Source organism: Vidua chalybeata, chromosome 4 (assembly GCF_026979565.1).
Source record: "Vidua chalybeata isolate OUT-0048 chromosome 4, bVidCha1 merged haplotype, whole genome shotgun sequence".
In the NCBI taxonomy this organism is placed as follows: domain Eukaryota; kingdom Metazoa; phylum Chordata; class Aves; order Passeriformes; family Viduidae; genus Vidua; species Vidua chalybeata.
Genome location: NC_071533.1, coordinates 6,207,289 through 6,235,233, shown reverse-complemented (window position 1 = coordinate 6,235,233; position 27,945 = coordinate 6,207,289). Strand labels below are relative to the sequence as shown.

Here is a 27,945-nt window from a genome sequence, read left to right as displayed (position 1 = left end):
GATGTGCAGCTGGCTATGTAAAATGGTTCTTATTTGTTTGTCCAAATTCCGTAGCTGATTTAAACCACACAGCCCAATCGATAGTGCAAGTTTGTTTTTAAAAATAAAAATATTTATATTTTTTATTAGTTGATTGGATGATAATTGAACCCAAGTGATTTTGAGCCCTGGATGCGGCTGAAGCTCTCTTAATTCATTATAGATTGGCCAGCAGGCTGGTGAATCACTGTAAAGCCATGTTGGGGGACTGACAAACCTCAGATAAGTTTGGCTTGTCAGGGTTTTGTATGTAATCCTAAAAAATGCATGTAATTTCTGTATTATTTATTACATGTTAATTTAATTGTAACAGGGTTACTTTTAGAGAACATTATTTTGTGCACAGCATCACCAGACCTGCTGGTCTAATGCTGTAGAGCTTCACTGTGTTCAAATGTTTATCAATTTAAACCCTGACCAAGCTCCTTGTTTTCAGAAACCTGGCAGTACAACAAGATAGAGAAAAAAATGTGTAGGAAAATTTAAATCAGTGACATGTGTACTTGTTTTGATAGTGCATCTGTAGGCCTAATTTAATAGTGTATATTCTTGGAGGAAATGTGAACAAAATCTGTTGTTAAAACAGATGAAAACAAATAAGATTAACTTATTTTATTTTGCATGAGTTTTAGTAATCACCTGTAAATTGGTCAGTATGCTGCCATTCAAAAGTTGCCAATGGAGTTTCACAGCTCGAAGAGCTGTAGGATTTGGAGTAAGTGGCATCATTCTTCTACTAGACACGAAAAGAAAGCTATTTGTCAACCTCTTTACCCTCCAATGTCCAGTAAAGCAAACAGAAATTGAAATGCAGCCAGAAAATACTCGAAATTTATTTTTCTGTGCATGAAGACAGTCATTACTTACTACATTTTTCACTCTATTCACAATTTAGCGTGATATTTTTTTTAAAACACTGGCTAATTTAAAATCTGTTTGGCAGAAGGAGAGAGATTTGAGGGATACCTTGTTCCTCCAATCCTTGGGGAGAATGGCAACTGCATGGAGACCACCATTAGTGCTCTCATGGAAAGAACAGCATTTGTTTGAGCTCAATTGTCATTTGTATTATTTGGGTGAGAAGAAAGTGATGAAGGAAAGAGGGGAAAGGGTACAGGAGAGAGCCAGAGTGCTACAGAGCATAGGGAAAGGGCAGCAGGGACAGGGACACAGAGCTGGGAATGAGCAGGGCTTCATTTGCATCACTGATCACATCACTGCTGGCACCTCAGATATGTCTGATGGAGGCAGTTTTAGTATCCCTGCCTGACTCCAGATGTCTCTTGGATTTGCAATTGAGGTTTTAGACCCAACTCTGCTGGGGAAGAAGTATTGGAGGTCAGACTAAATGTGTCTTCTACAATCTTTTTGGTTATACATATTCTGCCACAGTGGTTTTGATCTTTTTGATTCAGACATATCTATAAATTAAATATATGGATGGCACTTTTTCATTTTTCAACAAAGCTATGTTTTTTTTCCTAGTTTTAAATGGAAAAGTCACAATAATATCTAAACTCAAACGTGTTTCCCTCTAATTTTCTCTTCCTAGTTACTTTTTCCTTACTGATTTTCTAGTGCATATGTAAAGAAACAGTACCTTTTCTTGAATGATTTTGTTAGGACTCAAAGATACTGGACAGATTCAGGGTTTTATTTTGGCATACTACAGTGCTGTGGTCTGACTTGTAGGTTTTATTCATATTTTCTTTGAATAATTTCAGGATTTTGTTTTTAATTTATGAGGCCATATTATAAAATGAACTGTGGAAATGAATACTGTAATTTTAAGGTAACCTAAAATATTTTCTAAATAATTATTTTCTAAATGATGTGGATTAAATTGATTCTAAATAAAAATAGAAACTTTCCTTATTAGCAGGGCTAATAAAACTCTTTGCCCATGCTCATGCAGCCTCACTTTTTTACCAGGCATCCTCATGACTCTCGTTTTTTTAAGGTCTTTATTCATGAATGTATTTTTGCATTTAGCACGTAGGAAAAAATAGATGAGCTACCCAAGATAACATGAAGTATGTTCAAGCCTGTTCTGCATAATCCAGTTTTTCTCATAAGTTTCTGATACAACTCTCTCCCAGTTGAATACTGAACAAAATAATCATAAACCTATCCCTGCTAGGACCCCTGAAATGTACCAGCATGACTATTCAGGTGGTGTTGGAACCAGGTGCAATTTGGTTTAGTATAAAATGTGTCCAAAGAAGGTAAAAAAGAACCACCCCCCCAAGCCCTGTAAGTATGTGGTCTTAAGAAATGCACACAGCTGCAGGAAAGAACTGCCAATTAATGTAATTTACAACATGTTTCAAAATCTTGACTTAGATTGTGAGCTGAATAGTGGGGGGAAACACAGAAATGAATGGGGGAGAAGTTCAGGCAAAGGATGCTGTGTGGCAGGGAAAAAATGGGTAAGCAACATCTGGAAACCTAACTTGAAAGAGGAAACAACCAAAATTGCAATGAGTAGGAGAGAATCCAGTCTACAGTAGATTGGAAAAGAACAGAAGAAGCCAAGAGGAGACCTTTGTGGTGATGTGTCACACAGCAGGAAGCAAACATGATTGTTCCTTTTGACATGGAAAGTTCTGTCACTTTCTCTAAGTAGGATACCTGTGTCATTAGTTTGGCATGTTGTGCTGGTTTCAAGGTCTGAGATTATTTAATAGAGATGTGTTTCTAAAAGTGGGAGTTGAGTAAAATCCACTGCTTTCTTCACAGTTCTGATACCTGTGATTGCCTTGTGGCTGCAAAAGTTCTTGCTTACATGAGTATTGAGGTGATTATAAAATCACCTCACTAAATTGTGTGTTTAACTACTGTGTGATGTGCCTCTAGAGGAGCATCTTTCCTCGTGCACACCTCATATATTGCAAGATAAATACTTTTCATGGCAGGTTGCTCATAAGTCATGTTATCATCACCTTTGCCAGTCATATGGAGCCAATCACAGGTTTCCCTGTTCATTGCAAAAGAATGCAGAGCAACCCATTCAAAGCAGCCTGTGAACACTTGCTTTAACTGTTACCAGTTGCTTTTCTCATCCCTCGTTAATTCCTGATGGACACTCTGGTCCAGGCTCACTGCAGTGGAACTCTGTGTGTCACAGCACAGGCTGGCTGTGGCCATGGACAGTGCTGGACAGCACAGGGAATGTGTCTATGGGGAAACCACTAGAGGTGTGATGACTAATTTGCTTATTCTTTCTCATTAAAATTTGCTCTTCATTTTAGATTAGATTTTTTTTTTTCCCAGCTGACACAAACTTGGAGAATCTGTCATTTCTCATGAGAGAAAATTGACTCAGACAGAAGTCTGAAATACTGTGGCTCCGCTTTTACTTTGACCAGAATACCAAATATTCTTACAAGAGGAAATCACCATTTGACAATGTGGGAGCAAAGGAAATTAATCTTCACTAGACTAGTTAGGTAATTTGCAGCTGCCATGATATTATAGAATACCTTATTAATTTTTGCACCTGCCTAAGGTGAAAGCATTTTTCCTTTCCAGTCTACAAGCTAGGGTCCTGGGAGCAGAAGCACTGAGGCTTTGGGGACAGGAAGGGGAAAAAAATAACCACCTGAACTTAATTTTTACAAGAAATGACAAATATAGCCTATTTTTGTTCCCCAGAACATGCTTTATCTTGGGGTGAGGAGGTGTATCTTTGTGTCTCACCTAAGAAAACCAACCCTCTTTTCCAGGGGTTTTCTTTTTATTTCAGACTGTGAAACATTCTGTAGCTTTATGTCCAGTTGAGTCTTATAGAATGGATGCACGGCAAGAATTTATCTTTGGTTGGTTTTTTGTTTGCTCAAATAAAGCAGCTGCAACTCAAGTGGAGCATTTGGGCCTTACCATAGTATAGAAGGCAACATGATAAAAATCTAGCTGATGTTCATTTTCCTGAGCAGATGCTTAACATCCATCCCTGTGATCTTAACACGCGGATGTTTTCTGAACTGTCTGCATTCCCCTGTTATCACCAAACCCAGTCTGTTTTCTCTGGACAGACTGATCCTTCTCAAAGCACAAACAGAGAGTTTAACAGAGCACTGGCTGGATCTGTGTTAGAAACCTGTGCACTGCCATAAATCCTTGACTGGCAAAGCAATGCCTGTACTTACACATTTTTCAAAAATACATCATTGTACTTGCAGTGTGTTGGACTAGAGTCCCCATGGTTCCGTGCAGAGCTGTCTGGGGGTGGGTTATGTCCCTTTGCTTCTTCACTGTTGTATTTACTTACAACTAATTTTGAAGAGAGGGAAAATGGTCTATAGGTGATTCTCCTAAGGTCTGCATGGGTCTGGTCTTGTTGGAAATGCACATTGGTGCAGCTGTCAGAGAATCTCAGTATGTAAATGTATTTCATATTTCTCTGGACATTTTTCTACTTCTATTGAAATTTATTACATTTATTGCCTACTGTACTGTCCACTACATGAAGCAAAGATCCTTAAACTCAGAAAATTTCATGCAAAAGGCAAATTTGCAGTGAAATGACACCTCACTGTCAGTTATTTATTATTTTAGTACCCTCAAGTTTTCCTGCAATAAGAAAAGAGGTGGGGCACAGAACAACTTTCAGAGTATTTTAGGATCTATGAATGTCTAGTATTATTCTTCTATGAGAGATTCAGCACTGAGAACTTCTACTTTTAACTGAATATTGTATACAACTTCTAACTTGCACATTTTTGAAGTAATGTAACTTTTGTTTCCTCCTATAGTGCCTTCTGTCCTAGACTATGCCTATAACTAATACAATTATGCATAATAAAAAAAATAATTCCGCTTTTTAATTATAAGATTGAAAGAATCTATGTATTTTGGTATTCAAATTCAAGAAAAAAAATCAATTAGTTTTTGGTGCAAGGTGCATATGATTGGGTCTGTGCTATAAATTTATAGGAGCAATTACAGTATTGCCATCAGAAGTGCTTGGGATCTTTGGAAAATAAGCTCATCCTGTGGAAAATTGCATGTTAAAGTAGCATCTAGACTTAGAAGTTACTCTCTTCTAGGTAGCTGAAATTAGATGTTATTTGGTCTCATCTGCCTTCTTCAGTCTCCAGATTAATTTTCCCAGCTGTTTCCTCAGGCATGTGAGTTATGTGTGTGTGTCTGTCTTCCTGTTTAGCAGTGAAAAGCTCTTTCCTCATCATCTCAATCCTTTACTTCTGGTTAGGGGAAAAGAATCAGGAATATCTTATATTGGAAAAATTTTCTTATACTGGAATAATGTCTCACGCAGGTTCCACTCCTAGGCAGACAGCAGAGAACGTGCTGTGTTTGATTTCTCCTGTTTGCACATTTTCTGTGCTCCACCAATTTTGGTATTGGTTCAGGGTTTATTGGTCCAGGTATTGGTTCAGGGTTTATTAAGGAGTCACGAGTAGTAGATATGCTAGAAATCTTCTGGTTAAATTGTAAGCAGAGCAAGTTTTGTAGGGAGGGCAGAGGAGGACGGGTGGTTTGCTGTGAGAGGAGTGGAAAATATGGAGCAGTTCTCCCAGGCAAGGCAGCAAAAGGCACCAGAGCAGATCCGGCTGCTTCTGCATTGCAGGACGTGGGCACAGGCTCCACTAGGTGGCACGTTTTCAGGGACTTGGTGACATGGTGTTAACAACACATCAATTCAACTGGATGGACCTTTTTTTCTTTAATCAATACATATGTAGCATGTGTTCTGTGCTTTTGCAAGTCATAAATTCTGCTCTCGAAGCAAACGTTATTATTCCCATATTTCCTTCCTGCAACTGAGGTGCATTTCCAGAGCAGTCATGCATTCAGAATGTGCTCCTATGCTTTGGACTGTAATATGCTGTCCAAATGGAAAAGTCAGCTATTTTAATACCTGTAATGCAAACCTCCTTTGCTTTACAATAATCTGAGGCTTCACAGAACTTTAGCAATGCTCCGTTTTAGCTTTCCTTCATTCAGAATCTGTTTGAAACAAATGGCATATGCAATATAGGATAAAGAGATACAGGGTGGTTCTTGGTTTGTTTTCCCCTTAGAGTTTTTAAAAATAGAATGATGGAACCATTTAGATTGGAAAGGACCCTTAAGATCGTCAAGCTCAAACATTAACACTACCAAGTCCACCACAAATAGTCGTCTCATTCTCCTTTAAGTTATTCAGTGAATCTTGTATATTGCATAGGAATTATTTTTATATCACATCAAGTAAAGTTTTCAAAATTTAAAGAGAGTGAATTTTTTTTACTAAGTTCTAAAGGTAAGAAATTTGGGGCTTACTATTTGCAGACTAATCTGAGTGGAACTACTTGGCTTTAAGTATCTTGTTGAATCAAATTTCAGTGCTAAAATGTCCCACCATCTTAAATATCAACCTATATCCACTATATTGTTTTGAATATTTCGATTTAAAAAAAATAAATTGAATGATCCATGATATAAGAATGTAATTAAATAATTACTTTATGGATCTTTTTAGGGAGTTCTGCCTCACTGCAATTGTTGATCAGATAACTGGGCAGTATGTTTTGTTAAGCAGGTTAGCTGATGGGTGGTCTCAAGGATATTAATATTAAAAGATAAAATCAAAGAATAGAAGCAGATAGAATGAAATCAGTTAACCTCCCACTCTGTTTAGAGAAGGATTCTGTTTCAGTAGAGGCTGACTTTTTAAAGACCGTGACAGCTTTTGGATATCTCAACAGGCAAATAGTTTGTGGGCATAGGTATGACAGACTCCCACAGATGTTTAGAAAAGCCTTCTGCTTCACCTGGGGTTTTGTATTAAACTTACTGAGAAGTGTGGTCAGGTGTGCCAGCACAAATGAATAAATATCTCAAACTTTTTTGTGTAAGTCATGCATTTGTGCTCTGGGGAATCTGCAGAGTGGAACGGGACAGGCTTCTGCAAAGAGCAGGGTTTGTTTTCAGGTAAGGAGAGGTTGTGCCATAAAATGTGTCTGTGAGTGGTGGATGTCCATACAGAACTGAGGACAGACTAATGGTTGAGACAACACAGAGAAAGAAGTAGCTTCATGTTTTTTCCACATCTGTTGAGCACTATTTTAGTGTATATTTTTCGAACCTAGTGGTTGTTATTCAGAACCTTTATTCATAGTCTTCTAGTAACAGAAATTGTTTGTTTCCAGACCTTAGGCTAGTCAGTATTAAAATTCAGATTCATTATGCCAGCTTTATTTTTGCTTCCTTTTCTGTAAAATGTAGCTAATACTCATGATATATTTAGAGAATTAGTTGACCTTTTTGAAGTTGTCTGAAACTTTGGGTAGAAGGTGACATAAAGGTATAAATTTTGAGTGTCAATATTTAGTTTTAGAATATTAAATTTGGCCCAGAACTATTAGCCAAGTACCAAGAAGAAAAAGAAGAGAGACACAATAGTTTTGATGTCAATACTCTTAGGGAATATTATTTATTTCTGGTATTAACAGCAGATTCTATGTGCAGAAGGCAGTGTTGACTTGCTATTAATTTATCTGAATAAAGCATCTGTACAACAACTCTAGTAGCTATTGAAAGGTAATTAGTTAAAGCTTAATTTCCTTCTGTAGCTGAGATTTAGTTTTGTTGGCCAATGACACTGGAAACACTGTAGCTTTGGAAGGATTTTGAGAACTCTTGTCACTTGCTCTTGCAAGAGACCTGGAATTCACAGAGGTTTTGTCTTTTTGCTTCTGGAATAACAGTCACATTTTTAAGCGATGAAGGGTATTTTTGACAGTCTCCAAGACCATCAAGTGTGAATCCCTTTCCTGACTAGTAGCCTAAATTGTTACAATAATTTGTTGCATTCTGAGTTATTGCCTAATTATTTATTTTAAGACAGTAGACGTTAAATACACAATTGTCAGAACATTATTTTTCTGCAGGGGAAGCATAAAGACTGTGGAAAGACAAAATATCAGCTGTAGATTTCATTCTCTATGTATCAGTGAACTTTTGAGAGGAAAACCTGGCTCAGAGTAGCTCCTGCATTATTTCTTTTGTGAGTAATTTGATAAATGTCTCAAAAAGCATATAAATCTTAATGGTTTTAAAACATTAAAAGGAATCTAAGACTTCAAATTCCTCCAGTATAATTTGGAATGGAATAGAATCACAGAATCAATAATAGAATGGCTTGGATTGGAATAGACCTTAAAGATCATCCTGTTCCAGCCCCCATGCCATGGGCAGGGACACTTTCCACTAGACCAGGTTGTTCAAAGCCCTATCCAACTTGGCCTTGAACATTTCCAGGGATGGGGCAGCCACAGCTTCTCTGGGCAATCTGATCCAGTGCCTCATCACCCTCACAGTCAAGAACATTTTCATAATATCTAATCTAAACCTGCTCTCTCTTTCAGCTTGAAACCATAAATGGTTCCTGATTTGCAAAGGCTGCAGCCAGTTTCTGTAATTGCCATTCTTGTGGACAAAATTTTTGGGTTTGTCTGCAAAAACATTTAAAATTTTTTGGTTGAATGTTTTCCTGAAGTATGAGTATGTGTTCTTCATTTGTTCTACCAGTTGATTTAATGATGGATCAAAGTTTTTACACAGCCTGGGATTAAGTGACTAATTCACTAGTGGGTTTTACCTGAAATGATTGACCACAGATGTACCATCATGCTTGAGTCTAATGAATTTTTTTTTTTTAAATGTAGCTTTAGTACAGACAGAGACCTACAGGGTTCAGAAGTTTAGTGAAGATTGTTAGCCAGGTATCAAGAGAATTTGAATTTTATTCTTATTATTGAAATGTGATACATCTGGATATTGCTGGGAAAAAGAAGTGTCCAAAATTGGTGAATCTGGTGTGAGATTTGAAGTACTTTTGGTTCCCAATTTTTGCTTTCTGAGATATTTATCTAACAAGAAACATTTCTTGCTCTGCCAAATGCCTTTCCTGCAATAGAGAACAGTCTGGAAGGGCTGAGACAGATGAGGATAAAGCGTTGGTGGCACACCTCTAGTAAAAACAAGAACTCGTGTGTCAAATTATCTTGCAAGGCAGGAATTGATCCAGAACTGATGTAATGTTAACTCAGGGCAGGAATGCAATCTTAACTGAGGAAGTTGCAACATACCTTGACCGTTGCTAAATTAATTCTTCTTGTGGGATATTTAATTTGATGTGCATCACCTTTTCTTTCTCTTTGTGAGTGAATTCAAAGTAATTCTGAAGATTTAAGATATTGTCAAGGGGTTGGAGTGAGTCATTTAATATTTTATATGTTTAATTCAATTAATGTAGTTAAATAAGAGATATACAGTTAAATTAATGATAAGAGCTGAGGCTATTCAGTCTGGAGAACAGAAGGCTCTGGAGGGACCTGAGAGCAGCTTCCAACACCTAAAGGAGGCTGCAAAAGAACTGGGGAGGAACTTTTCAGAAGGGCATGGAACGACAGGGAGAGAGTGAATGGCTTCAAACTGAAAGAGGGCAGGTTTAGATTAGATAATAGGAAGAAATTATTTGCTGTGAGAGTGGTGAGGCACTGGCACAGGTTGCCCAGAGAAGCTGGGCGTGGATGTTCCATCCCTGGAGGTGCTCAAGGCCAGGCTGGATGGGGCTCTGCGCACGCTGGTCTAGTGGGAGGTGTCCCTGCCCATGGCAGGGGGGTGGAACTGGATGATCTTTAAGGTGTCTTCCAACACAAGCCATTCTATGACACTGTGATAGTCAACCAACCAACCAGCAGTACTTATTTGATATCATATTCAAACTTAGCTTGATAGATAACATAGCCAAAGGAGAAATTTCCAATCTAAGGGATGAACACAATTCTAAAAATCTGGTTTCTTGTTAAATGCATGATTCACTTTCTGGGAATGTCCATCAGTATCTGCCTAATCCGGTCTGAAAGTGAATTGCCAGAATATTTGCAAAAAGTATTTGAATGTTATGAGCATAAACACAGTAAATCCTTTAACCATTTAAAATTTTAGGTATAATATTTTTCTATTATAGTGTATTCCTGTCTATTTACTGATGTAATTTCTCTTCTAAAGACAGTGTTCAGTGTCTGGGGCCATGCATGTTAGGATAGAAATCCCGGCTATCCCATCTGTCTGTTTCCAGTTCCACAATCTTTTTTACTATTCTATCCTGTATCACTTTGTCCATGGATGAGGAGGTCAGGAAGAGCTGGAAGAATCTCTTCTGAAAAAAATAGGAGATAATTTAATACAGCAATAATAACAACAATTAAAAAAAAATAGAAAGATAAGTTAAAAAAGGAGCCTTCTCCTCAACTTTTCCATGGTCAGAAGAAAATGCAGGGCTAGTCTTGCTCTGCATTCTTTCTAGAAGTTTCAAAAGGTAGTACAAAGGTTGCCCACACTCTTAGATTTCTGAGAAGATCTCTCTTTTGTTTCTTGGGTGGATATAGTAGGAATTATCTTTGTTCTCAAAATTTATCTTTGTAGCTGCATAAAATTAATCAAATCAAGTAACCTGTGAAAATCAACCAGATTTGCACTGCTGCAATAACCAGCTTGGTTGCAGAGAGCAGATCTACTTGGTGGCCTAACTTGTTTTAGGATGCGGACTTCAAAGTTTCATGGATAAAAAATGATAAATCATGGACTGTATAAAAACTTATTTTCACATTTTCTTTCCATATTTAAAAAACACATCTGATTGTTTTTCAACACAGGAATATGAGTTTCATTCACAAAGTCTCTTCTGTTGCCATGACAGGGATGAGTTTCGAAGTCTTACTTTTACTCAATATATATTCCCCATGTGCTGTTAATGAAGTAACATTGGATAATAACATTTATCAATTTATTTTGATATTTGAATTAATGATGTGGAAATGTTGAGCTTTTTCTTGTATTTGCTCTGGTTTGATTTTACCTTTTTTGTGTTGCAATGATTCAATTATTCATTTAAAAAAAAAAGAAAGAGTAAATTGTCACAACCAAATTAAAGCCTTGCTTTGATCAAGATATAATGTGTGTGAAAATTGTAGCACTTGCTGCTCTGTGTTCTGAGCCTGCTGTTGCTTTCTCCACTAGCTGAGATTCCACTATTTAAAATGCTCCTTTTTTTTTTTTTTTTTTTTGTACATAAAAATATACCTCCAGCCCATCAAACCATTTCCTTGGGAAGCTGTGGTTCATGACAGCATGACCAAGTTAGTGTTCTAACCTGGAAATGAAAGGAAAGCAGAAGCTGAGCTGTTTGAGAAGCACTGGCACGGCAAGAGATTACCCTGTCTCATTTTCCCCAAACCACATTTTTCTGGAATTACGCTTCCAGAAGAGTCCCCACCCAGGCAGTTCTTCTCCCAGATGAGGTAAAGGAAGCCACCATCAAGCTGAGCTGGGAGCTGTGCTGGGCTTCTCTGAGCTGGAAGCCTCTCTTCATTACATCACACCTGGCCGTATTTCAGAGATTAATGAACGGCATCTTGTCAGGTTTAATCCATTGCAGTGCTTGGGTTCACATTGAAGATGGAATCATAAATTCCCTGAGCTGTGAACTACACCTTAAGGACTTGCAGGGAGTTCTAAGAAGGCAAGAAAAAGAAATGACTGTAAACTACAGAGTGTGCCAGTTTTGAGAGAAACCTGCAGATTTTCTAGGACATTAGGTTTCAAAAGAAGGATTACACACAGACTAAACAGAGTAGAAGTCATAAAAATTTAAAGACATCACAAAAATAAGATCCTTTTTAGGTATGACAGAATACTAAAGGAAATTTATACTGAGTTATACCACCCAAGCAGACCCATTAATTAATGTAATGAGAAAATATGTTCCATTTCCAAGGACCCAAGCGTGTCAGGAAGCATTTGACACTTTTAAAAGAGGGTGAGGTGAAAGCATGCACTTCTCTGCTCTTGAAATTCCCAGGTTTTAGCTTATCTATTCACATTCATGTTTGGGCTGCTGAGGCATTAGGATATGTACTAATCAAGAGAGAGAAAGAAAAAGCTACTGCAAGTGACTGATATGCCTAAAAAATGTAAACACATTTCTGCTGAATAACTCAGGATACTCTTGTATCCTGAACATAGGAGAGGTTGTCATGTCATATCACAGGAAGGCAGGTATGAAAAGAATGTCTTTATTGTCAAGATATGATTCTGAAAATATTATATATGTGAAATTTAAAAATCCATAAGCAGATGCTGTGTTCATTCCAATGGCTTATACTTGTAAATCTGGCAAGTAGGGCAATTTGCAGGATTGGGAAATAAAAGCCAGACATTCAAGGTTGTTCAGACATCATTTTTCTATGCAAAGGATTTAAAAATCAGGTTCTAATTCCTTTTCTCAGAGTTTTATCTCATTCCTGTATATTGCTTAGAAATTCTTACAGTCATTCCTTGATAGAAGCAAGCTGAAAAATTAGTTTGAGCCTTAATCTTTTTTTTAGGATGTGAAACCCTCTGGTACTTATTTCTTATCTGTGATGTAATGGCTGGTTGATGTTGAGAATGGGACTTTGCAGGTAGCATCTTCTGCAGTGTGTCTTGTAATTTTTCAGTTTGAATAGCAACTCACAGATGTTTTCAGAAGTATTTAGTTTTTGATAGATGGGACTACCCCCTCCAGATGTATTCTTAGACTTAATATGTTGAACCATCTGCATTTCTGAGGCATCACTTCAATATATTTTAATAAATGTGTAATTTGTGCTTATATAGCTGATGCTTAAGGATTCTCTAATTTACAAATAAGTATAATTTTTGTGCATGCAAAATTTTAAGTGTTAAATACACTAGTGTGCATAAGTGTGCACATCTGATACAGCACATCGTTGATTTTTGGGATTAAACTTCATTTCTTTTCACTCGGTGGCAGGATTTGGGCCTGCAGATCCCTTTTCTCTTTGGTGCTAAGCAGCTTACGTGCTGTGTGTGCAAAACTGTGCTGTAGCCAAAATAATACTTGAAATATTTGGTCACCAAGAATCAACAGAGAGAAGGCCAAACCTTATGTTTTTGTGCCCACATGAAAAGCAGGAGGTAAGTAAGAATAGCTAACCTATCTGTGTGGTTGAAATGCAATGTAGCAGCTGTTTTATAATAGTAGGGAACAGAGGCAGAAGACGCAGGAGAATTTTACATTTAATTGAAATCGGTGAACATATGTTACATGGGCAAAATCCAGTTTATTTACTTCAAACATTACCCTGTAGCACGCTGTCATTTTATAGGAGTGATGATCACTACCCTGATTATGTTAATTTAAATATTTGCAATGCAGAGAATGTTAGTTTGTTTAAAATTGCTTTTCCCTTATAGCTGTTGTGGAAAGTTTAGCAGCATTATCTGTTTCTGGTAAGATATCTATTACTGAGGAAAATGTGCTAATAATCCCATTACAGATAATTGAAAGAAAGCTCTTTCTGAGCAGGCAGTTTTCAAAACAGTCAGAGGACAGAATCTCATTTGCTTCTCTTTACTCTTTATAAAAAGGTTAATATGAATTATTAATTCATCCCTATTAATTTGAGTGATCATTTTCTGATCTCTGGAAGGTTCTGCTTAACTGAGTAATGATACTGAAGATGAGCCCTCTGCTGTGCCTGTGCTGCAGTTAACAGGGATTGCAGCAGCCGGAATACATTTCTGAATGAGGTGCCTGTAAGCACTTTAGGATACAGGTCACAGTTAAGGCACTCACCTTGTGTGTCTCTTTGCTGCCCCAGACTTCCTGATGCCACCACTGGGCTCCTGCTCAAACTCCAGCTGACTCAAAGCTGTGTCTCAGACCTCTGTTCAACTCAGTAGTCACTCAAAACTTCAGCAAACACTTGTCTTCACTTTCATTTCCTTTTATAATATAGAAGACACTTCAGTGCTTTCTGTTACTTGTTCAGAAGATGCATGAAAGGACCCATATAGTCCTGTGGGGTTTTAATGTCTCATTGCCATAATCTGTCAAATCTTTTCTTTTGAGCTTTTTGTTGGAGTATTTATTTGTCAGGGGACTGAAGCTCAAACTCACAGTGATAGTCATGTGCTCCACTGAAGCCCATTGCTGTCTGAACTTGTCGTCCTGAAGTCTCTGTTCAGCTTCATCAGATTTTAATCTTTTGGGCTGGTGTGCTGGCACCTCTGAAAGGACAGGCAGAGCTCCTGTGGCCATCAACAGTTCTGGATCTACTCTGTGACTTTCCTCTGTCAGGTGGATTTTGGAAACCAAAAATTTGTAGCTCTCAGGTGGTAATTTTTATGTTATTATTATCAGTTTTATTAGCAGTTTGTGTGATGACTTTGTGCTTTTTCTGTTTAATCTTCTCCGATCTGTAAATCACAGTCGCAGAATAGTCTGGGTTAGGAGAGACCTTTAAAGGCCATCTGATCCAACCACTCTGCAATGAGCAGGGATGTCTTCAACTGCATCAGGCTGCTCAGAGCCCTGTCTGGCCTTGAATAGTTCCAGGGATAGGGCATTCATAACTTCTCCAGGCAACTTGTGCCTGTGTTTTACCACCCCTTTTGTAAAAAAACTTCTTCCTCATATCTCATCTAAAGTGACCCTCCTTCAGTTTGAAACCAGTGTCCCTTGCCCTGTCACAATAGGTCCTGCTCAACAGTTTGCTCCCATCTTTCTTACAAGTCCCTTTCAAGAACTCAAAGACTCTAGCAGGGTCTTACCAGAGCCTTTCCTTTTCCAGTCTGAGCAACTCCAGCTCTCTCATCCTTCCCTCATAGGAAAATCATCCCTCTAATCATGTTTGTGTCCCTCCTCTGGACCTGCTCCAACAGGTCTGTATCTTTCCTGTGCTGGGATCTCCAGAGCTGAATGCAGCACTGCAGGTGGGCTCTTACCAGAGTGGAGGAGATGCTCTGCCTGTGCTATGATGAAACGGGGCTTTTATGATTTGTGAAATAGTAATAATGTAAAAAAATCCCTGATTATTCCATATAAACAAACACTTTGGGTTTTATACCTTAAGTCTTTTACAAAAGTTCTTGGAGATTTCAGAGATGCTCTGCCCCAGTGAGGGCTAAGTGAAGAAGTGTGGAAGAGGCAGCATTGTCAGTGCTGCCTGCTGCAAACAGACCTTGGAAAAGCAGAGCACAGAGGCAGAAAAGGGAGTTTGACTCACCTGGAAGGAGGCACTGGGGCACTCGGTCCTGCTTCCTAGAGTGTGTATATCTAAGTTGCTTAGCAGACTAATTTAGTGGGTTAATTTACACTTTCAAATAAGCTTTCTAGGCCAGAAGATTCTGACTCTGCTCTTCCCTCTCTTCTTTTGATCCACTGCTTTTTATCATTTCTGGCTTCACTCTGCCTTGGATTCAACCAGAAAGACTACAGTCAAAACAATTTCTTGGGAAGTAACCAGAAGTTAGATGCACCTCTTTGTGAATCGCAGTGCTGTTCTTATCATTAAACTGGCACCACCACCCATGAAGTTAATTGAGATGCTGGCTATGACTAACTTTTCAGGATTCTCCAAGGTCTCAAGCAAGCTTTGGCAGTCTTATCTGGCATTGCTTTTAGAAGGAGATAATTATCTATCTCCATATTTTTCGGGTACTTCTGAGCATGTATGCCAGCCAGAAAAAAAATTTAGCTGTATTAAAAGAAACATAGTGAGTTCAGGTGCCAGGATATTTAAGTAGTACTGGAGATTGGGTAGATGGAGTTCTTTGAGACTCAGAAGGGTTTACCCAGAAAGGTACAGGCCTGGGACACACTTTGGGTAGACATTAGCTTGAAAACTGCTGTCTTTTGGGGGAAAAAGTGGTCCTAAACACAACAAAAACACCAAACCAATTCTGTCTAATCTGTGTTTGGGAGACATCTACACCAAGGCTGTGGGTTCAATCCCCATATGGGCCTTTTCCTGAAGAGTTAGACTTGATGATCCTTGGGGGTCCAATTCAGAATATTCTCTGAATATTCAGTGTTCCACCTGGGGTAGTTTCAGGTGAATTTGCAGTTTCAGCAACCACTGCTGCCTGAGTATTATGTGAGGGATTTCATTTCCAGGTTAATAGAAGATGTGAAGGATTTGCAAGACAATAAGCTTAAAAAATATTAAAATGCAGTTTATCTGTGTACTGAAAATCTGATCATTTCATAGAAGTTGCCTCAGAAACAAAAAGCTGTAATTATAAATGCAAATTAAAAATTATTCTAGTAACTTTCTAGGGGCATCCTAGACATGAATTCATCTTACTACTAAGGTATTTAAATTAGAAACCTGAGAAAATGCCAGACAGCTGTATTTTTTGGAATAATTTTAATAAGCTAACATGCTAATGAGTTTACTGGTTGCATCTTGTTGCCCATACTGAAGTCTGTGCAACTCAGTCACTTTGCTGCAATTTTTTTTCTTGAAGAACCATCTTCAAAACTGCCTATTGTTTTACCTTTTCACTGCTTGTTTGCATCTATCTAGAACCAAATAGCTCCGAGTAAGTGCAGAAATGATGCATGAGGTATTAGCTTGTGTGTGTGGCTGCAGGTTTGTGTTACAGATATAATAAGCAAGAGGTATATGTGTGTGTGTGTAGGCTGCACAGCTATACATCTTGGAAACCTCAGGGCTAGGCTGACATAAGTGCCTTCTGATGGCTTGCTAGCTAAGATCTAGCACGAGGCTCTCTGGGGATGAATTTCTTTAAAAAAAATAAAAGTGGGTTCGGCCACATTTATTTGATATTACATTCATAGGTGTAAAATAGCAGTTTATAGTTTCACTTGTCCATTTCCCTTGCTGTGGACCTGCTTCCCTGATCAAGAAATTCAATAGCTATTAAAAGCTGCAGCTGTACTAACAGTCTCATGCTTTATAGGAGGCATTTTGCAGCTATTACTTTAGAACAGGCGTTCTGTGCCAGTACAGATGTTACGTCCACCTTTTTCATAAGCACTTTATCTGCACCATGGGCATTGCATTTCTAATGTTTGCTTGAAATTGCTAAACATGCTCCGTGGCTGTAATTTATTTGGGCTGGTGTGGTTTAAAGGCCTGAAAGCTGTGTCTGCACCTGTTGTATTCATCCGACCAGGAAAGCACGAATTCCACTGCAGGAGGGTTTGTGCAGTTCGGATCTCTTCTTTATGATCTCCTGAACCAAAGGCAGCCATTTGCTTGACATGTATGCTCCCCTTCCCTGAAGTGAAATAGCTGGCATATATATATATATCACAGAATCCCAATTTTTTCATTCTGAAAGGAGAACACACCTCTTGTTCTAACGAAGGACTGCCATACAGCTCCCACATTCCCTCCCTCAGCCTATCTCTGAGTAATCAAAAGTGTATGGTGAAAGGTTAAACATGTAGAAGTGGCTTCAGTGTGTATAACTGGAGCTAGCTGTGCTAGGATAATGACACCAGTTTCATTGTGAGACAATGTGAAATGTATTTGAAGTGATAAAAAATGAGTGAGAGGGAAAAGCCACTGCTTAGCCCAATTTGCCTCCCGACAACACTGATATCAGTGAATTTGTGCCAATGGAAGAAAAGCAGCAGTTCAAGATGACTGAAACATTGACAATATCTGAAATTTGGAATATTGAATGTTGAACCAGTGTAAGAGCCATTCATTCAACTGTTTTAGCCCAAAATGTTGGAATTCATGCAAAATCCAGGAGTAGTCCTAGCTCTGAAAGACAAAAAAATAAACAAAAAAAGAACTTAAAAAAAACCCAGAAACCACCCCAAAACTAGCAAACAAGGAAGCCACTGTTGAGTGAGGTTTCCCAAACCAAAGCTATGTCCCACTTTGCCCAGTTCTGCCAGAGACATATGTCATCCGTAGACATGTCATCAAATATGACTCAAACCAAGCCTTCCCCCAAAATAAATAAATCCAACCACATAGACCGAAATGATTCTTTGGCATCCTAAAGATTCTACCCTACTTACTTGTGGTGCATTTTTAATTTACAGTTAAACCAGGGGCTGATCCATTACTTAGTGTTTTCATTAAAGTAAAACAGAACTTGTGCCATAATCAGTCCCTTGAAACATTTGTAAATATGTACTGAATTTAGTGCATTAGAAGGGAGAAGCAACATATCTATAAGAAAACAAATGAAGAACCAAGGACTTAAGGAACAGAGCTGTATGTGGAAATAAAAAGAAGGCAATAAAAAGACAGAAGATTGTTCAAAGTATATATTTTGGGAATAGTGATTAAGTACTTAATCAAATATATGAGTAGTAACTCTATTACTAACATGATATGTTAGTATTAAATTGTGCATTTAGGCTTTGGATTCCTTCTGAAAGTTCTGATGGCTTTTGGCAAGCCACACTAGCCTTGTTCAAGAGGCCAAGGATACCTCCTTTGGTAAATACAAAAGCAGATTCAGAATTTGGCCCTTCAGGTTTAGGATACCATCAGAAGCTCTAGGTAGAATTACAGTCCTGCTGTAGAGAGCTCAGTGTATATAATTCTCTAAGTAAAATTCATGTCTTATGTGTTGTAAAAGGAATGAAAGGTAGCTGTTAATTCCAAGGCTTATAAATATGTCAGTGGGTTTTCATAGTGTCTTAATAAATTACAAGAATAAACTCAGTGACTCATGATGTCACCAGAACTACACGCTGCACTGTATTTATTGTAATTATGTAAAAAACTCACAGAATTCTTTTTACTATCAACATGAATATATAGGTCCCACTAAAAAATCAAAACAAACTTCATGGATTTCTTCATTATTTATTTGCCATCTTTTAGCTGTTTTCTTGTTCTGAGCACTTCTTCAAATGAAGAAAATTTTCAAGGAAATATGTTTAAAAGAACATTGCTGCAACTGCTGTATTTATTCATTGAAAAGCTGAAATAAAATACAGTTTCCAAATATCCTCAAATTTGGGTGAAGTTCAAATTTTCCTTGGATCCTAGTTCTCTGGCTGGCCACCAGCCCATATCACTAATGGTATAGCTAGCTGAAAAATGGAAAAACAATTTCATGAAAGTTTCAAGGTTATTTTGGCTTCCGTCTGAAACGTAGAGATAGCATCAATATCATAGAGTTGGTAACGCTTCATTCTTTAGTTTAAGAAATAAACACGGACAGGCTAAAGGCTTTAGGTAAGTTAAATGTGCAAGACTAATTCAACAGCATTTCACATCACCACAGCAAACTTAGTGTATGAAGAAGCCCTTGGCTCTTTAGTGCTCCCTGTCCCAACTGGTCTTTGCTGTCCCAAATGCAAGTGTACTTTGCATTTAAGTGTTGTGATGATGAACTGTTCTCTTGTATCAGAAAACACAGGGGGTTGATCTGTGGAGCTGGCCCTGCTCCCATGTGTATGCTCAGGTGTTGAGCTCAATGGAACAGAACCTGTTACTTAGGATGGGGAGAAAAGGAATGAATTCCGCACTGCATCCATGTTTTATGGCCCTCATTTAAACCATTGGAAATGGTACCTCTGAATTTAACACACGTTGATTCGATGATGTGATCCTCTGAAGATATGAAATAAACAACAAAAAAATTACCCCAATGCTTCTCCCTCTGTTGCTGAACTAATTCATTTACTTCCAAAGCCTGTGCATGAAATCCCCTTGTTCCAGCTGCATGTCCACTCACATACTGCTTGCCACGCAACAGGTATCTTTTCAATATGGAGGTCTTCATTTTCTGTCCAGGAAACACCATTCCAAACTTCCCATTCCGAAAATAATAGCAGTGTTCAGTCACATTTTATGAAAGCATCTTAGAATTTATATAAATAAAACTAGTGTACATTTCAAAGAATATATAAAAGGCTGGCGTTTTTCTTTTACTGCAAAGATCAAAGAGCCAATTAAAATTAAAATTTCATGAACTTTAAATTATGCATTTAGTCATAAAAAATATTAAAAATAATTAAAGCAGCAGGTGTACCTTATATAGTAAGATAAAGTTTAATATATTTTATTAGCTTAAGGGACACAGAATAACTACCTAATCAGAACTTCAGGCATGCATTTACATAAATATATTAAATTAAGAAAAGCAATTATACACTTAAACATCCTTTTGTCTAAAAAAAAAAATCATTAAATCCACAGATTAACAATAAATCCAACTCTATGTATTTATCACTTCCAGATACAACTGTTCCATTTCTCAGATATTACACAAATACATTTGTTAGAATTTATATGCATTATACATATATTATATATTACATAATAGTGTGTATACATACATGGTGTTCAATATAATAATAATAATTTGTAGTTTTATAGCACTTTTCATTTGAAGAGCTCAAAGCGCTTTTACAAGGATTGATTTCACTAATTTTTGGATGGGAAGTGGAGGCACAAAGATGCAAGTATTTCAGGTTCTATAGAATTTGTGACAGACAGCAACTGAATTCTCTTGTTGGGAATTTCAGTCCTGCTGTCTCCCTCAAAAGAAACGCACATATAGCATAGAGAGTCTGTGTAGGTAGACTTGCAAAGACTTGTAAGGTCTCAAACCAAGAAAACACTTAATTATATTAATAATGTTAAGCACATGACTTCAGTGAGGCTCATATGCTTACAATTACTCGTGTGCTCCCAGCTAGATCGGTGCCTGTATATGCTTAGTAGTATAATTCAGTTTACAGAAGAGGCTTAAACCTAGTTTGAGCGATATTTTCTATGCTATTTTCCCACATTTCAAATGTACATACAGTACCTGACAATTACTATGAAATAAAACTAGTTGGGGAATGCCACTACAGTAATGTTCTCAAGTGACAGAAGTTTGTTATTTCCTTTTACTCTTGGCTTCCATTACAATCTAATTGTTCTCAAAGGGGAATTGAAGTTTTCATTCTGCAGTATATTTTGTGGGAGACAGCTAATAGCATTTCTGGATAATTCACAGGGTAGGGTTACTGCTCCTGGTGCTAATGGAGACCACTACAAGCTACATCTGGTGACTTAATACCAGGTGGTTTCTGATCTCAGTATGTCTTGATATGAATTAAGATCATTCTGCACACCAGTTTTGACTGCCTAGAACATTTTCTTTTTAGCAGCTCCTCCTAGGAAAATTCAGAAAATGGGGTTGTTTGTAACTGCCTTGTGATGTAAGACACCCTTTTGTCCTACTGTAAAATGTATCCTACGTAAAAAAAAAAAAAACACCTGTCTCCAAACCAGCCAACTCTCTCTGCCTTCTTTCCAAGAATATTGCGAGCACAGCCATTGTGTATATTCACATGCTTTAGCTGATGCTGCCTTTCTGAAATTTCCTGGGAATTAAAGCAGTTTTTTACTTAAAATATTTTTTTTACTTTTTTACTTCATCACAAAATGAAAAACAAATAGGAAAATCTCATAGACCATAGAAGGACCTTTACTATATGATACACTGGACCCTCTTGGTAGCGTGTAACAGATGGAAAGTTGTTTTTCCTCAGTAGAAATAAAACACTTCTCCAGTAATGCAGCTTGCTGTCTGTGCAAGAATGTCTGACAATTTTGTTCCTGGAAGCTTGTCTGTGTGCAGTAGACAATAGGTAAGGACACAAATTATTTGCACATAAGCTAGAATATTAAATGTTTGTGAATGTCTGTAACATAGAATGATCACTGGATGATACTTTTTCAGTACTGAGAGCTCAGGGAAGCAGGTGACTCACTCAGCTTTCACATCAGCTGATTGCTGGGCGTTTAAAAAGCATCAAGAAGTCAGGCAGATTTTGTGTAAATGCTGGCTACACCTATAAGGAAACCCAAGAGGATTGGAAAGCTCTGTAGGGCTTTCTACAGGGCTGGTCTGCACTCTTATTCCACAAAAGATTGGTCTAATGCTGCAGATGCAGACACGGAGAGGTCATGTGTGCACTGATGTCTGAAGTTAAGATCTTCTGCCAGCTAAGTGGATATCTTTTAAGGACTTAATCCTATAACTAATGAAGTCAATAGGAGATTATCAGTTGACATCAATGGGCTTGGAGTCAGGCCCTCAAAGATTAAAGTAATCCTGTACTAAGCTTTCAGGTGGCTTCTGCTGTTTCACACCTATATGCCAAAAAGTATGTGCCTTATTTCACTGAATTACTCTGTTGTTGAAAACAACAAACTTTTAATCAAAACAATCTTAAATTTTTTTCAATGTTTTGGAAACATTTTGTCCTGAAACTACTTAGGGAAATGTTTATTTATCAGGTTTTTGTAGCCAGAACCCAGATTATTTGGTACAAATTTTCTGCAAATTTCAATTGAAATAAATTTAAAGGGTTGGCTGCATTTTTTATGAGAATGTTACTTTCTGGTTTTTTTAATATTGCAAAATGAAAATAATCAGTTTTTATTTACCACTTGGCTTCGTTCTGTTTTTTTCCAAGACAAAGGACACCTCTTAAGTTGGACAGAAGATCAAAATGATAAAATTCCTAGTTAAACTGATACCCAGATAATCTAAAGGACAGAAAATTAAAATGCATGAATGTCTTTTAAGAATTTACATGATTAAGGAGAAATTAGCAGAACAGACTGACTTGTTTTTTCCATGTAGAACTAATCTTATAAATGCCTATTTCATGGATGCAACCTAATCTTATAAATGCCTATTTCATAGATGCAATCTAATCTTATAAATGCCTTTTTCATGGATACAATTAGAATTAGATGTATGAAAATTTATTTTCACCATAGTACAACTTTACAGCAGTGGAATTACTTGGTCATATTTTCAGCGTCTCAATTTTGCATAATTTTACAGGAAAAGGTCCTTGTTTCTCAAGCCAAATTAGAGAAAATGTGTACTGAAAAGCTACATTTCATCATGCCAGGGATATTATTCTGGTTTTCAGTTAAGGCATTTGATCACTGGATTGCAATGGGTAAATCTGTGATCAGCACAGTGACTGAAGTGATTTCTGCCTTCCTCCAGCTTCAGCCTGTTTGTGCCTGAGCTGTGTGAGGCTGGTACTCCTGGACTGTAAATGCCCAGCTAAGACACAGTGCTAGAAGTCACAATAAAATAACAACATTCTGTGGAATGAGCAAAAGATAAAAGCTTCCGCCTGCTGGGAAGATGTTAATGCACACATCTGTCAGGCACTTTCAAAATTAATAAGCACCTGCAGCAACCAGGGATTGCTGATGTTTGCTGTGGGTCTAGAAAGGAAGGAGCTGCAAAACCAAATGTGGACAAGTGAGTGAAAGGAGGAGATAAACAGAGGTGTCTTGTCAGTGATACAGAATTTATATCCTTGTTTATACCTAACTTACACTTTGTTTGCATGAAATAGAATAACACGTGAGGATTTAAAGGTAAAAAGGGTTTGGATCTGAGTCCTTGTTTGCTAACAGAAGAAATTTATTCCCGGGGGGGGGGAGGATTTGAGTTAGTATTTCTTATGGGCACAGTAGAAAAATGAGTTTACTGTTTTTCTGAAATGGAGTGAAAACGATTTGGAGCTGATTTTGCATAACATCTTTTTGTCTCCCTGCTTATCTATGGAGTAAAGATGTTTCTCCTTATATTCCAGCAATATGCCTTCTTTCTGACCAGCAGCATTTAAAAAAAAGATGAGTTTTCGGTCCCAAAATAATAAAGCAGGGGTTTAACACTAGCAGGCATCAGGGAGAGTCATGTTTCTTGCAACAGGTAGGTTTGTTCTCCTTCAGCAGCAGAAAGGCTGAAAGAATGCTTGAAATGTCCAATGTGTTGGGAACAGAGAGGCAGTATCTCAGAATAAAGGAAGAAATGAATGGAATAAAAGATTAGGAGAGAGAGAGACACAGAGACAGAGACAACTTGAACACATACATAAAATCCCTTCTGGAGGCCCTTATCTAATTGCCTCATTTATCTAGTTTCATTTATAAGCTCAGTTTTATTCTGGGACACTCTCGGAGGTTGTGTGAGAATGGCTGCAGAATGACCTAACTGGCAACAGGCTTTCTACAGACCCTTTTTTTTTGGGTTTTTTTGTATGCCAATTCTCAGGGCAATTACTGCAGTTGCCCTTTTTATATCAGCATCTTGGGTGGCTAGGCCTGGGGTTTGCTCACTCTTTTTAATAGTATAATTTCTTTTGATAAATAAGCAGCTAGGATTTTTTTTTCTTTTTTTTTTTTTTTTTTTTTTATGAGAATACTTCTTTTCCACGGGGACTTCCTATGAACATGTGGGCTTAATGCAGATGCCTGCTTTCACACAACATAAAAGATGATTTAAAAATGAATCAAAACAGTTTCACAAACTATCTCTCCTCTCCCTCAAACCTTCACTTAGATTATTTCTTAATTTTGAAGTTTTAATGGAATTACTCAGAGCAGTTTTTTTTTTTTTTAATAAAACAAATTGAAGAATTTTGCTTAATTTTTGCTTAAATTTGAAAGTGATTTTCTGGGTGAAACACAGTCAATGTGAGTTTTTGCTGTTGATTTGAATGAGGCCTGGATTTAATTCTTAGCTCTTACTGGATTTTTATTTTTGGATTTCACTAGTAAACAAAATTTTCATTATTATTAAGATCAAAACTCCAAGATCATTGTTTTCTGTTCACTGCATGACTGTGGCATGTATATATTATTGTGAACCTCCAATTTAGGTGCCATCTGTGGTATTTTTTAAGGCACTAAGCAGTGAGAAACGAGCTATCACATCTTCCCAGCTGGTTGTTGAAAACAAAGTGTCACAGTAGAGGTAAAGTTGGGTTTCTTTTAAAATATATTCCATTGAAGAAAGTGTTAAAGATGTTATCTCTGTCAGATATTTAAACGTTGCTAAAATACTTCAGCGACTTTTCTTGCCGTGCTGATTATGAAGAGTGTAATAAAACCGTGCTATGTGACAGATTTAGACAGCTGGCTCATTCATGAGAAGTTCACATTTTTGTCACCCACGTTGAATAAGGAAAGATTAGATGCTAAGGTCAATTTACAAAAATGGTTGTCAGGACATTTTTTTTAATTGTAGGACTTTTTGTGATGGAATTCAGGGAAAAGACTAAAGGCAGAAAGCAGCGGAGACAAAGAGCTGCTATTAACCTGCAGATGCTACCACAGGGTTCATTTTAAGATTGGTCACACTGCTTAGCCAATGAAGTGTTCGTGTGACTATAAGGGACCACCCTTTTCTGGGGTGAGAGGGCAATTTGGTCTTCATGCTCATTTAATCCCAAGATGTCTTTCAATGGACTGTCAGTTGAATCTACATTGTGCAAAATTATGCATGCACTTTTTAATGCAGACCATTGTTCTCTGAGCACTTAACCAAGATTTCTCAACCAATTTCCATTTGGCATGAGGTCACTCGAAACCCAGGCAAACATATATGGAAGGCAAATGTAATTGTCTGTTCCTTGGAGCTGGAATGTGTGAGACACAGAAATGCAAGTATCGGTTATGCTGTAATTTCAGATTTAATACTCACTAAATGAACACTGACAAATTTCTATGAGGGAAAATCTGTTGCATGCTGCTGCCCTGGAGAGATGGTTTTACTACTAGAGAGTAACATGGCGAAAGTAATTTAGATCTGTTTGGCTAAAATGTTGTCAATCTTTGACGCATGAGCAGCTACTTCTAAGGACCACAGGATGTGCACACTGGGGCTGCTCTGCTTTCTTTTCTTAGGCAAGATTTTGTAAAAGCTGCAGTAGGTAGTTTGCGGGTAGTGCAAAGGTGTTGTAGAAAGGAAACCTGATAGCTGGTAAGCAGTGAACAAAGAAGCTGCCAGTAGAGCTGGAGATAAGAGGGAACCAGTTCTGCAGATGCATCTAATTAATTCATACCTTAGAAAACCTGACTACAGCATGTACACCACATTTATTGATACATTTACCTAGACTCGGGTTTCTGTTGGCTCTCCAAAGAACATTTAGAACCACATTTGGCAAGAGCTGCTGTAGGTTTTGTACAAGTGACACCGTGCACAGGCAGCACGTGCTCACGTGAGCTCTGACCCCGGGACACCCCGTTCAGTGTGGCATTGGCAAAGTCTGCCTGTGTATCACCTCTTGCACTGTCCTGCTACAGTGAAAATCACTTTATGGACACTGGGAACACATGCTGGAATTTTATTATGGTTGGTGGGCATTCGTGCTTTTTTCTTATCCAGTGTAAATGAGCACAAGTTGACACAAGGGTACATTTCTAGATTAGATCCACAACACGTTGAAGTATGTGTGCGTTTGCTCTCTCTTTCCCAGTCTTTCCAATTAACTTGGTGAGAAATGTAACTTTAGTATTTTACAGGATATGGTAAAGCTGTCTCATCTAGGTGATGTCTATATTATAAAAATAAAATAAAATAATATAAATATGTAACATGAACCCAGTGCCCATCGTTAAATAAAATATATGATAAAAAGCAGACCTTCTAGGATGACTGGTTTTGAAATATGCGAATATAATTTAATTATTTAACACTTGAAACAATCTTGATATTAAGCTGCGATAACCAGATTTTTGCATCTATGCTAGATAAAGAAATAACATTCTGTAATAGAGTTACATTGATGAAAGTGAAGGTTACAGTCTTACAATGAATTGCCTAGATAGGAATGCATTAAGCAGTTCTGAAATATTGTCTCATGATGGAGTTCAGTTTACCTTAAAAACTGTTACAACTGGATTTTATTAAGTCCAGCAGTTTAGACAGCGATGTTTGGAAACTGCTTTCTCACTGCTATAATCAGATAGGTACAGGAACGAGATTTCTGGGATGTCAAAGAATCCATTAAGACATCAGGAAAGTCCTTTGACGAAAATGTGTTTTACAGTGGAATTGCTTCGTAAACTATTTCTCATGAAGAAATAAATATTAAAAAAGATTCCACTCTCTGCAAAACCGTATTTGTGATAGCGGCTGCGTGTGTATGTGTGCACATATTGGATATCGGGACGTCTGTGGAGACGTGCAGGAATATTTACACACATACAAGGGATTTTTCTGCACATTGGTGGATATTACACTTAAATTAATAAAGTAAAACAAATCGCCGGTGTTTGTTTGCAGGATAACAGTCTTTCAAAAATGACAAGATTCAAAACAAATGCCCGTTGAAAGTGGAGTTTCCAAATAGTCCCAGAAACTATACAATGTAGCTGGTTAGATCCAGCAAATAGGATGTCATGTCTAGGATCTGATCAAGAATACCTGCCCTTGTCACTCTTCGGATGTTTCTATCCACTTGTTCACACTGGGGGCCGAGATAGCCTTTTTTACATAAGCATTTATTGGGCCTTACACAGACACCTCCATGTCGACAGGCTGGGTCGCATTTTGCTGTGGGTGGGAAAAAAAAAAAAAAAACAGCGATTTTCTAATTTGTTTAGATCATCACAAACCAAAAAAAAGATACAGTACACATTAATTTAGAGCTTATCTAGCCTTGTAGTGATAAAGCATATAAATTAAAAACAACATAGAAAGGATGAAATATTAGGAGTGGTAAAAGTATATTTTCTAAGGTTTTAGAATATTAGGGGGAGGAAGTAATTTTGTATATCTGTGAGGACGTCACTTGGGAAAGCCTGATAAACTCAAATAACAGATTTTTTTGAAATGTCCAATCCCCACATTCAGGTTTCATTTAGGAATCTCAGGCAAACTCTGTTGTGTACTCGGAGTTCTGCACTACACATGTGCCTTAGCAAAGCAGACTACACCTGAGCAGTGCACCAAATGCACTCCTTTGGCTCTTGAATCACTTAATGCTGGGACCAAAACTGAATTTCTGTTGGAGACAAAGGAGCCAGGATACTTCTTTCAACCATTTTTATCAGTTATATAAGTTTCGTAGTTTTCCCCTCTCTTTAGTAGATGGCTGAAAAATTATCTATACAGTTCTAGGTTAATCAGCTTGCTTCAGTCTTTCAAATATAGCTCCTATTTTAAACTGTAGCCAGTGTTAGCAAAATTAATAATCAATAACTTCAGCTGTGGAAGTATTTTCTCCTGGGGTAGTCACAGGACTGTGATATATATAATGTATATAATATATCTTTCTTTTTCTGC

The 27,945-nt window shown here is 37.6% G+C and overlaps 2 protein-coding genes across 2 annotated transcripts in view; one reads left to right on the top strand and one right to left on the bottom strand.

Moving 5' to 3' along the window:
- ANAPC10 (anaphase promoting complex subunit 10) overlaps positions 1–27,945 on the top strand; it is a 135,027-nt gene that overhangs the window by 63,513 nt on the left and 43,569 nt on the right. The window lies entirely within an intron of this gene.
- Positions 19,761–27,945, bottom strand: part of HHIP (hedgehog interacting protein) — a 75,001-nt gene continuing 66,816 nt past the window's right edge. Inside the window, exon 13 of the mRNA XM_053941114.1 lies at positions 19,761–27,213. Within this exon, the coding sequence (XP_053797089.1) occupies positions 27,020–27,213 (194 nt within the window). The 3' untranslated portion in view covers positions 19,761–27,019. The remainder of the gene's footprint in view (positions 27,214–27,945) is intronic.